At 39.0% G+C, this 14,600-nt stretch overlaps 1 protein-coding gene across 5 annotated transcripts in view; it reads right to left on the bottom strand.

Moving 5' to 3' along the window:
* The window catches only part of HELZ (helicase with zinc finger), a 156,137-nt gene that overhangs the window by 49,349 nt on the left and 92,188 nt on the right, over positions 1–14,600 (bottom strand). For all 5 annotated transcript variants that reach the window (XM_040452156.1, XM_040452160.1, XM_040452158.1 and 2 more), the window contains 3 exons: positions 10,699–10,882; positions 8,385–8,613; positions 2,229–2,433 (listed from right to left, as the gene is read on the bottom strand). In XM_040452156.1, the coding sequence (XP_040308090.1) occupies positions 2,229–2,433; positions 8,385–8,613; positions 10,699–10,882 (618 nt within the window). The remainder of the gene's footprint in view (positions 1–2,228; positions 2,434–8,384; positions 8,614–10,698; positions 10,883–14,600) is intronic.

Here is a 14,600-nt window from a genome sequence, read left to right as displayed (position 1 = left end):
AAAGAAAGAAAGAAAGAAAGAAAGAAAGAAAGAAAGAAAGAAAGAAAAAGAAACACCAGGAAGATGGCTGCTTTGGCCTTTAATTACACAATCCTCTCATTTATAAGAAAAAAGCCAGGCTACACTCTACTGGATGCATCATAACCATTATTGATTTCTCAGATACTTACTGAGCACCCACTATATGCAAAGAGTGGGGTAGGCACTAGGGGCCATAAAAAGTATATAGAACAGGATTTTTGTCTTCAGGGAGTTTATGGTTTTAGAAGAGCAAGTGGAATAAACATATATTTTCTTCACCTTTCAAACGAAAACAAAAAGCAAACTGCAGGGTCCTGCTTAGGGTCCATACACATGCGGTTCCATGGCTTCAATTTAGCTGCACCTGCAGTACATAAGTTGATTCCTACATTCCCAAGTCACTAAGAAGAGTTTACTCTACTGTAGTTAGGAATGTGCAAAGGGTATAATGATTTTGCAATGTTTTAATTAAAAAGAAAAAGAAAAAAAAAAACCGGAAAATGTAAAAGTTTCGACCTGGGTTCCCTACTCCCCACACACCCTATACTCCTTGCTGGTCCCTATAGAACCTGTTCTCTCATACCTCTGGTCTTTTCTATCAGCTCTTTCTTAAGCTTTATTAATTCATCCAAAAAATACTTATAAGCCACCTATGAGGAGCCAGATGTTGTTGCAGCACAGAGGCTAGAGCAGTAAATAATCCAGGCAAAAATCTCTGCCGTAATGGAGCTTATATTCTAGTTCTTGAAATGTCTCCCCAGTGGAGCACTACCCCCATCCACTCGGTGGATTCCTAAAAACAAGATCTCTGTGGTGGAAAATGCCTTGAATCCACCTCTCTCCTCTGACCACTACCCTCCAACATCTTCCCCAAGAGGACTCGGGGACTTATGTGCTTATCTATGCTTCTCCAGTACTGAACATACCAGCTGGCACACAGAAGAAACTTAACTATTTGATAAGTAAGTTGATTATTAATTTATTATAGTTTAAGCTTTAGAAACCTAGAAGATTCATTTATGCGAAATGCTTAATCCCCTGGAAATCCCAAATCGCTAAAGCATTATTGCACCATAGGTCCATTTTCATTAAATTAATAATAATCAAAGTATAGTAACACAGAAGTTCTCTTCTCAGCTTAATACCTATTTAACCAAGAGAGTTTCAAGATATTAAAACATTAACTATTGTTTACTTAATTACTGTTTACATCAGGATTTACTTTTTAATTTTTTTTTAAGTTTATTTATTTGAGAGAGAGCACACATGTGAGTGGGAGCAGGAGGAGGGGCAGAGAGAGGAGAGAGAGAATCCCAAGCAGTTTCTGTGCTAAAACTCACAAGCCGTGAAATCATGACCTGAGCCGAAATCAAGAGTCAGACGCTTAAATGACTGAGCCACCCAAGCGCCCCAAGGTTTTACGCTTTTAAAATGAAGCCCCAAACTGACATGTTCTTTTAATTCATGTCAATAAATTTAATACCATGCTGATGACTGTAAATATAGCAAAACAACAGAACAAATACTAAACGTGCCATTCTCATAACTTTCTTTTCTATGGTAAGTGCAAGCATTTTTTTTTTCAGGCGCTGTAGCAAATAAACCAGCTGTCTCTGCCCAAAATAGCTATGGTTCAAAAGTAGAAATGGCCCTGGCTGACCCACCTCCATTCCCTCTGATGGACTACTTCTTACACAACAATACGGGTCAGCAGATCAGTTAAAGTAATCTTCAAGAGGCCAACCAAATCTTCTCACTGTGTCAAATAGCACTTGAACTGGTCACCAACAAAGGATTAGAACTATTTGCTTTCCACAAACAATGTTATATAATATTATTCCTCATAAATAATATGCCCTAAGGGCATGCTTTTAATGAGCGAGATAGTCCTTTAAACTGCTTTGTTTTATTCACATCTTACTAAAATCAGCCTATCAGCAGGGAGGACCGGGAGGCTGTATTATGCACAGGACTCCAGAAGCAATGAAGTTCTTGAAAACTTTTTGAGAAGCACTAGGACATTAAGCACGGCTAACTGCCACATGTTCACTTACGTGTCCAAACTAGACAAGTTCCTTGCAGAAACTACTTGCTACCAAATATAACCTTCGTTTCCAATACTTGAAGTAACTTGCAGCCCAACAAACCTTTACCCTTCTGTGCTGTTCTCTCCCTTTAACCTCTTCAAGTCCATTAACAGGCTTTACCTTGGGGGGTGACTGCTGCAGTTTGTTGGTATTTCCTGAATGCTGCAGTCTTAGAGCCCGGGGGATAAATTCAGGTGCCAGCGGATTCAACACATATGTCTTCTTTAGTTCTAAAGCCTCTAGCTGAGCTTTGATCTGTTCAAAAGTGATTCCGTGTAGGCTATTATTTTCATGACACAGGGCAATAAACCGCTCCCAAAATTTCCTACAGAAAAGATTTACAAGATCATTTTACAATTTCAGTGGATGAGATCACAGAAATGAACATAAGCAACTAAAGAGAGCTTCAAATTCCCTCTTCCCACCCCAAATCCTCAGATCCAACGTTCATCTGGCTATGATTCAGGTATAATCTTTCCACCAGATCACAAGACTCCAGAAGTTTGATTGCAAAACTACAGTCATGTCTAATATCGTGGAAAATACAAATTATGCTCCCAATTAATTTTGGCCGATCAATGCAAGTAATGTGGTCAATGCTCAATTATCCACACTAATCCAAAATGACAGTCTTGTTATCCACATAATAACTAGGGATTTCAAAACTGATGCCAGCTCATTTTACAAATGATTTGTACTTCTAGACATAGTCATACATTATATACATACACAAATTCAGACACATACATAAATTAGACTAATTTGAATTATGGGGACAAAGTAGCCTGGTGTTGGATGACTAAGAAAAGCCAACTCAGGACATAAATCTGAGCCACAAAGTAGATATTCCTCATGAAGATTCTTAAGAAATAACTAGCTATTCCTATATTTTTCTCTTACTCAACAGATGCCTGTCACAAGCACAACTTACAACATTGACTACGAGAGTTAAATTAAGTATGAAAAATAGAGGAAGTTGGAATGCTAATTTTAATATTGATTATTCATTTCCGAATCACATTAATAAATACTAAAGGAGAAAAATACACTCAAAACTTGTTGCAACTGTATGACTATTTTCCTACAGGTTGGCAATCTGATCTCTGGATATTAAAAATAATAAATACATATTACAAAAGACAACATAATTTTTAAATTTTAAATGACTATAAATATGCATACCTATCTTTAATATGAGGTTCAAATAATGTGTTATTATGCTATGAAAGATATATGATATGGTTTCTTCCCAAGCTGGTATCCTTGTGGACAGAAGTAATCAAGATGGCTTCAAGAAGCACAGATGAAAAGCTTTATATTCTAAAAGTCAGTATGTGAACGGGAATTGGGTTATTAATATATTCACAAAACTTTGCAGAGTTTAATTCTGGACTATGTTTCTCTTACGTGTGTCCTTTCTACTTTTTTAAAGGTAAGTTCAAGAAATGGGTCCAGAAAAATTTCAGGCCTACATGCCAACAACAGAAAAAGTACAAGTACCACAAAATATGAAGTATGTATTTTTGACAGTAAGACATAAAGGTTAAAAGACAGTCATTCATTTGCAGGAAGTATGTGTTGCTAAGAAATGCAAACCAAAAGCTACCCTTTATTTTTATTCCTAAGAACACTTCTGAAGGAATCAGAAGGCGTTTTTCTCACAGTCTAATAGCTAAGGAAGGATCTTTAATATAGCACTCAGGACCTAAAATCCCAGGAGCTAAAATCCATAAACTTTCCCACCCTTCCGATTTAAAAAGCCACAATATTCAACTCTCTGAATACTTTCAACATGATTCTACATGCTACATTCAAAAGAAGTTTCTCTGATCTAATTGATAAAGTATCCGTTTCATAAAATGGCATTTCGTCTTGGGTTGCAATTCAAGACAGAGCAAAACAAGGAGTGAATGGACTGGCTTTTGCTCTCAGTTTTTAATACCAATTTTTTATAACAATCGCCATTTCCAGCGTATGTACCCAAGATGCTAGAACTCAATGTTTCAGCTCCTTTTTAAACTCCATACCCTGTTCCTTGACCACTGTCACTGACCTCAACTGCACTGAACGGGAGCTGAATTAACACTGAGTTGAGCAGAACCTTCAAATGACCCCACAGTTCACAAGAAACTAGTAGCTCAGTGAGTCTTTGCCTACAAGATCCCAGAGATCTCAAAGAAACAGTCTGAGAGCTAAAGGATACCATTTCAGAATCCTAAACACTTACAATAAGCTAATCAAGTCAAAGCAGCTCCAAAAGCAGCCCGAAATCTCCATTTTAAATCTCACTCATCCTTTGACTGACATGGCAAAGTGGTCAAGCGCATGGATTCCAGAGCTAGACAGCTGGGGTTTCAGTCACGGCTCTGTCATTCAGTAGCTGTGTAAAGTCAGGCAATCAAATAACTTAATCTCTTTGTAGCTCAGATTCCTCATGTGTAAAACAGGGCACCAATAGAATTTATACTTCCTTCAGTTTCTCACTTTTAAACTTTGAGAGTATTTCTTCCTTCAAAAACTCTTAAAAGTTAAAAAGTTTCCTTTCCTGTCTTCATGAAAGCTCTTTCAAAGACTACTGACACAGCCCTTGAACTCCCAATACTTCAGTAAAATACGAAGTATGGATGTATGAACACCTCAGTGAAAGATCACCTGAGAACTTCCAACTACTCTCAGAATGAAGATAGAGGCTCTTGTTATTTACAGATTCCACTGATTCTTAGGCGCCTCCCTAAAATTTTCACATATTATTAACAATTTGGGTTAGAAAACCCAAGTATGTCTCTATATTGTAATACAATTACAAGTGTTTCAAAGAACATAACCTTACTTTAATCACTGCATGAACAAAGTATGGTTTTGTTTTTATGCTAACTTTGCTTCTAGGATCACTGATAAAAAAAAACACTGAAAAACCACTTGATATCCTCATGTTATACAGTATGTGTACATGCACGTGTACATACACCTCTACATACATATGAAATATGTTTCCATCTCACTGAGTAAATGGAATTTGTTAACGAAGTAATTTGGTTCAAAGGAAGACCTTCTCTGAACACCATGGTTTGGAGAAATGTACAAATCTTCTCTGGCTCTCCCCACTCAGTGTAGATTGATACAAGCATATTCATCACTTTCTGGGAAAGGCAGGGTAACCCACCAAGAAGAGCTTGGGTTTTGAAGTCAATGCGACATCTGTTTGAGTGAACCATTTAACAGCTATATGACCTTGGGCAGTAATTTAAACTCTGAATCAGTCAGCCCATTTAAAATGCAAATAAAATTCCCACATTGCAGGGTTGCTGGGATGACTGAACAAGGCTAAGTGTGCAAAGCACTTGACCTAGCACCTGGCAAGAGAAAGCTGTCAATAAACAGCGCTACTATATTAATACTCATTGGTTTGGCGAGTTGGCGAAAGGGTAGTTCACTACCTTCATTTCAGGTTAATAGAGAAACTCTACTTAAAAATACAACAAAAAGGGCACTGGGTGGCTCAGTCGGTTGAGCCTCAGATTTCAACTCAGGTCATGATCTCATGGTTCGTGGGTTCAAGCCCCAAATCGGGCTTTGTGCTGACAGTGCAGAGCTTGCTTTGAATTCTCTCCCCGTCTCTCCCCTGCTCGTGCTCTCTCTCTCTCAAAAATAAACATTAAAAAAAATTTGTTAATAATTAAACAAAAATAAAAATACAACAAAAAAGATTATATAATGGTTGCCTTCTAAACTCGTATACTACACGCAATAATCATTCCTTGGAAGCTTAATCAATATTTGGAAATATCATTAGTTTTTCACAAATACTGAGTGGGACGGGGTGGGGGAAGGGAGTCCTGATTAACATAAACTACAAAGAATTCACTCCTCTGTGGTCATAGAACCTAAGAATCATCTATGTCCTCCAAGTTTACTTGTATTGTGAGATTAAATTAATTTCTAATGAAATTAGAAAGATTAAAGCTCAAATACCCATGCACTTCAACTATTAGCTCTTGGACTAGAACCGTGATTAAACTGTCCAAATAACACAGATAATCAGCAGTCCAAATTAAGTCACATGATTTTTGTCTCCCTAAACAATATACTTAAACTCTCTGAAAATATTCTGCCTAGCTTACAAATAATTTACAGTCCTTAATACACTCCAGTTGAGTAGTAAGAAATAAGCAACCAGAAGGCCTGGCTTCAAGTTAAAAACTATCCAGCCCTAGATTATTCTGACAGCCTGGCCTCAGAAAGAATTATTTACCTATCTGCTCTGAGAAAATAACAATTTATGTCAGAGAAGGGGTGAAAAATGCTGAGGTCATGCAATTCACAGCATAATACAACTCTACAGAAATGGATAATGGCTTTAAAAAAATAACACTCACACTGGTAAAGGTTTGGAGGTATTTATAAAGAGAGCCCAAAACACGTTTGGCTCAAGACTATTTTTATACCTATTTATTCCCCAACACAGTGTTTCCTTAAATACATGTTACCTTATTTTATATGCATTTTAATCTATTAAATTCCAATCAAACTGTATGTGATTTTTTCACATTTTTCAAATGATAAATATAAACAAAAATGGTAAAATATCACAGGAATATTCTAGCCAAATACGCTTTCAACAAATTATAAAGTAACTAAAATTCTCAGGAAAGAAGTCAAATTATTATACCCAGTTTATTCACTTGTAACTTGGAATTCATATACTATTCCCTTATCCAGCTTTTTAGTGGTTAAAAATGGATGTCAATCAAATTTTTAAATATGAAATTAAAGATACTTTACAACAGGACTGTTTAGCTATGCATAAGTAAGTCATGGACCATTCAAGTTTTGTGCCTTTTTGTAAAATAAAAGGTTATTCTTTATAACCTAACCATAAATTAAAACTACTCGATTCCTTTGTTAATAGCTTTCCCCTATAAAGTATATTAACTTCTTTGGAAGTTTTAAACTTGAATACATGCACATGATGATTATGATTATGATTATGATTATGATTATGATTATGATTATGATTATGATTATGATTAAAGGTCCCAATGGTCTCCCTTCCTATAGAGAATCCTTTTTGTTCTTTCCTGTTTGCTGAAACAGGAAAACAGACAATAAAATGCTGCCATGTCTATATCGCAATAGAAAAGTTGGTTTAAAAAGGCCACTGCCTAACAGCTCTGTCTACTTTAATTCTAACGTATCAAAGAGAAATAATGACCCAGGGAATAATCAGCACTGTCTATATCTCTGTTGTCTGAACTCACTGTGACAGATCCCAGAGTACTTACACAACTTTAAATAATCCCTAGTGTATTTCTTTTTCATAAAGTATATATTAATTTCTGTTCAACTGTTTGTTAATAGTAACATAATTTTCAATACTACAATGACAAAAGTCTTCTATTACCAGCTTCAAACAGTTAAAATTCCTATTAACTGGTATATAACTTTTAGTTTTAGTAGAAATAGTTCCTTATGACTATAAGCTAAGGACTACTAGCAACACTATCTAGAGACAAGTTATAACCACTCCTAACCCCTCTAAATTTTAAGATCCTCTGGATTAACCAGACACAAAGAACATTTATACTTAGAAGGCCCGAGAGAAAATAAGTAGAGAAGGAAAATCATCAAAAAAGTTAACACAATAACAAAGGGAAAAAAATGAAGTAGCAATTTTATAAAATTCAGTTTCCATCAAAGATACATACGTACACAAAACCACCTCAGGACCGTTGCACAAGCTGCTCCCTCTTCCTGGGGCATTTTCACCCCAGATATCCCACAGAGCTCACTCCTTCACTTCAAAGTCAGCTTCTCAGTGAGGGGTGCTCTGACCATGCCGTGTACAATCACAACCCAGCCCACCGTGGCACCCTTCTGATTTCTCTATTTTTCTTCCACTGAACTTACCATGCAAAAAACGACATGGTATTCTTACTTTATTCTCATTCTTCCTCTCCTCCCTAATGAAATGTAAGCCCCATAAAAGCAAAGATTTTTATTCATTTCGTTCACTGAATCCTCAGTGGCTAGAAGAGTGCTTAGAACATAGTAGGCGCTCAGGAAACATCTGCCGAATGACGACTAAATGAACGAATACGTAATAATGAGTACAATGAATAGACCCAGAACAATATATGTTTGTATTCCCACTGGGTATGAGGTAAGATTGAACTTGATTTTAATTAGCCAAGAGATCAGATAAATAAATGTACACATAGGAATGCAAATCACTCTACATTTCCCCCTTTAATGTCTTAATCAGGAACACATAATTACCTGCATCTTCCGATAGAGCACAGGGCGATGGGATCACCCACCACAGCAACCAGAGATTGTGCTCTTGTGATGGCAGTATTGAGAAGCTTGTAGTTAGATAAAAAACCATAATCTAAATCCTCTGTGGAATCTTCCAGCAGTTGCTCTTTCTTTTTAATTGGTGTCTGTTTGTGTTTACAAGTATGCCTTGTACGTACTGTGCTAAGAAACAAAACTCTGAACTGCTTTCCTATAAAAAATAAATAAATAAGACGCTTAAGATTGTTATTTTCAGCCACTGATATAATAAAAGCATTTTAGTTTCTAAACGTTATTGCTAAATAACAGGTGTCGGTGAAGATGTGGAAAAACCGGAACTCTCGTGTCCTGCAGGTGAGAATGTAAAATGGGATGCAAAACACTACAGAAACCAGTACGGCAGCTCCTAAAACAAATTAAACATAAAATTAAAACACAGAATTAAAATTAAACATAGAATTAACATATGATCCAACAACTCCTCTTCTGGGTATATACCCAAAAGAACTGAAAGCAGGATCTCGAAGAGGTATTTCCTAAAAGCATTAGTCACGGGGGCAAAAGGCAGCAGCAACCCAGGCGTGCGGCAACAGACGAATGGATAAACAAAACGTAGTATATACGGACCATGAAACGCTATTCAGCCTTAAAAAGGGCGGGAACTCTGACACATGCTCCAACATGGATGAACCCTGAAGACACGACGCTAAATGAGACAGGCCGGTCACAAAAGGCCAAATACCATATGGCCACACTTATAGAAGGTACCTGGTGTAGTCAAATTCATAGACAAAGTGGAATGATGGTTGCCAGGGGCTCGAGGGAGGAGGGAGGTCGAATAGGGAGAAGGAAATAGGACAGGATTTCAGTTTTACAAGATGAGAAGAGTTCTGGAGACGACGGCACGGATGCCATTCACAACAATTGAATGTACTTAATAGCAATGAACTGTGGCATTTTATGTATTTTTAAACTGGAGAGACACTTTCAGAATGAACACATAAAACATGGTTAAAATGGTACATTTTATTGAAATTTAATAAAATATTATTGCTGGAGCCAGCCTTAGTGATGATCTCATCGGAGGTGCCATTCAATACAAGGACCGTTCTTTGAAGCGGGGTCATCTAGCCTCTCACAGACCAAGGCAGACACAGCTGATGCCATAAGGAAGCCCTGTCGAGTCTAGTTTGCACAGCATTTTTTATTATGCTCTTTCTTATAGCGACGCATCTATTCCCTCATTCTGTGACAAATCTCCAAATCTCCGAATACAGATTTAATACCAATCTGTACTCTTCTCTTCTCTGGGCCAAACAATCCTAGTTCTTTCAACCATTTCTGACTCCTAAGTGGCAGTTTTTAGACCATTACCTATCCTAAGTCTCCTCTGGGTGCATCCTAGCTTACTGGTAATACTCCTTCTAAATGCACACCCAAATTCTGTGGGATTTGGACAACACATGGTATAGTGGAGCTATTTTGTCCCTATACTCTAAAAACTGTTATTCCCATGAAACCTAAAACTGTAATTGTACTGACCTTTTCCAGCACTCATCTGATACTATTGCTTCGTATATTTCAAAGCAGAAACTCTACAGCAACTGATTACATGAAGACAATTTAAATGAGCTGCTGGTAACTATTCACTTAGGAAAGTTTACGGATAAAAACAAACTGTGCCTTGGGGCGCCCGGGTGGCTCAGACAGTAAAGCATCTGACTTCAGCTCAGGTCATGACCTTACCACTGGTGAGTTCAAGCCCCACGTTGGGCTGTTCTGACAGTTCAGAGCCTGGGGCCGGCTTCCGATTCTGTGTTTCCCTCTCTCTGTCCCTCTCCTGCTCATCCTCTGTCTCTTTCTCTCAAAAATAAATAAATGTTTACAAAAAAACAAAAAATGGATTTAAAAATGGATGTACACAGAATGTGCTTGATGGGTACACGTTTTCAAAAATCTTTACGAACAAATCAGTCCTCCGCTACAGTATAAAGACAGTAGGTGCCATACGCTCCTGTGACTGTGACGATCACATACAGATATAGAGGGTGGCATTCACACAACTATGGCCACTGGAAATTCCATTTGTTCCTACTTCTTTTATTTGGATATGAAAATGTAATAAACATGTAAATGAGCTTGACCTTTAACTGTCAAATTTGGCATTAAAGAACTCGGTATGAAACAAATACAGTTGCTTGTCCAGAAAAGAGACCTTGGGGATTAAAAATCAAATGTGTACACACTTCGGGATTTAAGCATCTGAATAACTTAATTCATTTCGATTAATCCTTACCTTGAACATTTAGCACCCTTTCTACATTAACATCAGATAATCTCTTTTTCCGAAGTTCAGCACGTATCCTAAACACTTGATCAGCGTACGGAGTCACCACGCCAATACTGCCATCATCCAACTTCCCCCATGCTACCGGCCACTTCCGTCTCAACTCTTCCACACGTTCCACCACTTCGAAGACCTTTAAAGAAACACACAGATGCATCTAAAGCTATGAAGTGTTTGGAGGAAAGAATACAGTAACTGAAACACGTGTATAAAGGATGCCATTTTAGCGAATGTCATTTAAAAACTACCTCTAAACAGGAGTAATGCTTGGCTGATACGAACACAGAAAGAAAATTTTTATGTACATTTCAAACAGTAAAATTCTACAATAATGCACCCAGTGAAAACATGAATATCAGAGACAATGTAATGGATACGTGGTCCTCACCCTTCAGCCTCCATTTTTTTTTTTTTTTTTTAGGTTTATTTTTTATTTATTTGGCGAGAGAGAAAGAGTGAGGGCACAGAGACAAGGAGAGGGAGAATCTCAAGTAGGCTCTGCACTGTCAGTGCAGAGCCCAGCGCGGGGCTCAATCCTATGAACTGTGAGATCATGACCTGAGCTGAAATCAAGAGCTGGACGCTTAACCAACTGAGCCACCCAGGTGCTCTTAGCCTCCAATCTTAAATGGGGACAGGTTCTATTTCCTATGTAAACAGGAGGACAGGGATAGGGCCATGAAACTAGCAACCCATCTAGGGAATCAGAGAACCAAGTCCCAGTATTTCTCAGTCCATTCACTCCAGGTCAGGTCAGTGAAATTAACAGCCAACCAGAAGATTCCTAGAGTCAGCACCACCATTAATTCTCAGCAGTACAAGACCTAGCACTGTCCCCTTCCCCCACTGATACGACTAAGCAAAGCAGCCAACAGCTAACATCAAACCACAGCTGGGACTAAGACAAATCTGGATTGAAGAGACACTTTGACAACTCACTGCCTTCCAGTAGTACAAGTTTGCCCAAGCCATTTCCTTAACCTTGCAATAAAGTAACACCACATTTTACCCAATTGAATTTTCTGGACTCTACTTATTGGATTATTAGTATGATTTTTAGTGTAATTCAATGTATTCTAATACAACAAATTGATCAGACACATTCAATGCTTGGCAAAGTGGGAGATACCATGATTAATAAAACATGTTCCCTGCCTGCTAAGAGATTATTGTATATTTAGAAAACAGACTCTTAAAAAATATCATATATATGTATATATATGTGTATATATATATATATACATATATATGCGTGCGTGCGCGTGCACGCATGTATACGTGTACGTAAATGGTAAGCTCAACAGAGGGTCAGGCAAGACTCTAGGGGCATAGAGAAGAAAGTTTTTCAATTGCCTTTTAAATACATTATTTATTTACTATTTGGCAATAATATCTATTTAAATTTACAATGTGAAATATGCCAAATAAAATTGGACAGTTTTTACTCAAGAACTTGAGGGTTATCGGCCAGGAGGCAGTCCACACTGCCGCATACAAAGTCAATGAATGCCAGAGATAGAGACTAGAGTCTCCCATTGTGACAATGATTTAATAGTAAGTGCTTCAGATGTGCAGATGGTCCAAGGTTTCTGAAAAGTAAACTAGACTGAAGACCTGGACTAGACTCACTACAAGGAGTAAGAAAGGCGGGCCGGAGTCTACCGCAATAAGGAATAAGAAAAACCTAGGTTTACCCATTTGGTTAAATACGGGGGTAGATGAAAGCTGCGGAGACACGTCTACCACCCACCGCCAACCCCAAACACATACACAGAGTTCCTACCGCTGAGCAATACAGAACCATTTCCCCACTTCATCCCTCTGTGAAGGGATGCATAAAACTGCAGTCAAAATACACAGACTTGGAACGGTGATATGAGGAGCTGGGGAAATTTCTATCCCAGACAGACAGCTGTTAAGCTGGTCAAAATTAGCAGACAATCATTCATAGTCTCTGGAGACTGATTAACGAGCTTATAAGAAATTAATTGAGAAGCATTTATTCAACAAAGTCTACAGACACTAAGAGGGAGGCCAGGGCATTCAAGCTAGGGACTGCATCCAGCCCCCACAGCTCCGTGTCACAGAAAAGGCTGTCTTAGCAGCTGAGGGGCAGTTCCCATCTCCTCTATCGAGCTCCCTGGTGTGAAAAAGTTAGTCTAGGCGGTTTTGGAGCTGGTGACCATCAGATCCCATTTGCCACAGCTCCATGCTGCAGAAGGCCTATACTGAACAGTTAACAGCAGTTGACTTTCTTGTACTGACTTCTAACTATAGACCCATAATCAATTTTTATTTTTTATTATTTTTTTTTAATTTTTTTTTCAATGTTTATTTATTTTTGGGACAGAGAGAAGACAGAGCATGAACGGGGGAGGGGCAGAGAGAGAGGGAGACACAGAATCGGAAACAGGCTCCAGGCTCTGAGCCATCAGCCCAGAGCCCGACGCGGGGCTCGAACTCACGGACCGCGAGATCGTGACCTGGCTGAAGTCAGATGCTCAACCGACTGCGCCACCCAGGCGCCCCCCATGATCAATTTTTAAAAGGAAAGATGAATTACTATTACATAGTAAGACCCATTTCTGTGAAAATAAAATGAGTAAAGCATGGGACTCAACAGAAGAAAGGGAAGATCATAGATCTATGATCTGGAGATCATAGACCAGAAACCATTCTTCTAATGACCAACAAGCATATGCCCTCCTCTGGGTTTCCTGAAGTCCAACACCCTACTCCTTCGTGACAACCAGAACCTAACCCAAGGGTCCCTGGCCTGCTGGCCCTAAAAGTCTTCACCAGGTTTTAGTCTGCTGCCTGATCTGACCATATTACCCACATTCTCTCTGCACCTAAAAAGTCAGAAACTGTAAGAGAACCATACAAGTTACATAGCACCCTATAGCTTAGCAACACTGTCATCGGGGCCTGTGTGATCTCCCTGGAGATCCTGGAGCACATGACTCTGTAATTCAAGTCTGACTTGTTATTATTATTCTTTTTTAAGTTTATTCATTTATTTTGAAAGAGAGGTTGCGTGCAGGCACACGAGTCAGGAAGGGGCAGAGAGAGGAGGAAAGAGAATCCTAAGCAAGCACCAAGCTCAAGGCAGAGCCTGAGGCAGGGCTCAGTCTCACAACCTCAAGATCACAACCTGAGCCATTATCAGGAGTCAGATGCTTTTGAGGTGCCTGGGTGACTCAATCTGTTGGGTGTCCAACTTTGGCTCAGGTCATGATCTCATGGCTCGTGAGTTCGAGTCCCATGTTAGGCTCTGCACTAATAGCTCAGAGCCTGGAGCCTGCTTCAGATTCTGTGTCTCCCTCTCTCTCTGCCCTTCCCCGGCTTGTGCTCTGTATCTCTCTCTATCTCTCTCTCTCTCTCTCCCTCTCTCTCAAAAATAAACATTAAAAAAAAAATTTTTTTTTTAAGTCAGACACTTAACTGATTGAGCCACCCAGCCACCCCCAAAATGATAACTCATTTGAGGAGCAAATGGATAGCTCAGTCAGTTGAGCATCTGACTCTTGACTTCAGCTCAAGTAATGATCCCAGAATCGTGGGATCAAGCCCCAAGTCAGGCTTTGCACTGACAGCACAGAGTCTGCTTTGTTTGGATTCTGTCTCCCTTTCTCTCTGCTCCTCCCCTGCTCGTGTGCTCTCTCTCTCTCAAAAATAAAATCTCTCTCTCTCTCTCTTTCTCTCTGCCCTTCTGCCCTGCTTGCACTTAACCCTCTTTCTAAAATTAAAAAATAGGGGCGCCTGGGTGGCGCAGTCGGTTAAGCTTCCGACTTCAGCTCAGGTCACGATCTCGCGGTCCGTGAGTTCGAGCCCCGCGTCAGGCTCTGGGC

The sequence above is a fragment of the Herpailurus yagouaroundi genome, unplaced genomic scaffold, assembly GCF_014898765.1.
Source record: "Herpailurus yagouaroundi ecotype Mexico unplaced genomic scaffold, PumYag 206, whole genome shotgun sequence".
Lineage (NCBI taxonomy): Eukaryota > Metazoa > Chordata > Mammalia > Carnivora > Felidae > Herpailurus > Herpailurus yagouaroundi.
Note: the sequence above shows the minus strand (reverse complement) of the source record. Positions and strands in the feature narration are given on the sequence as shown.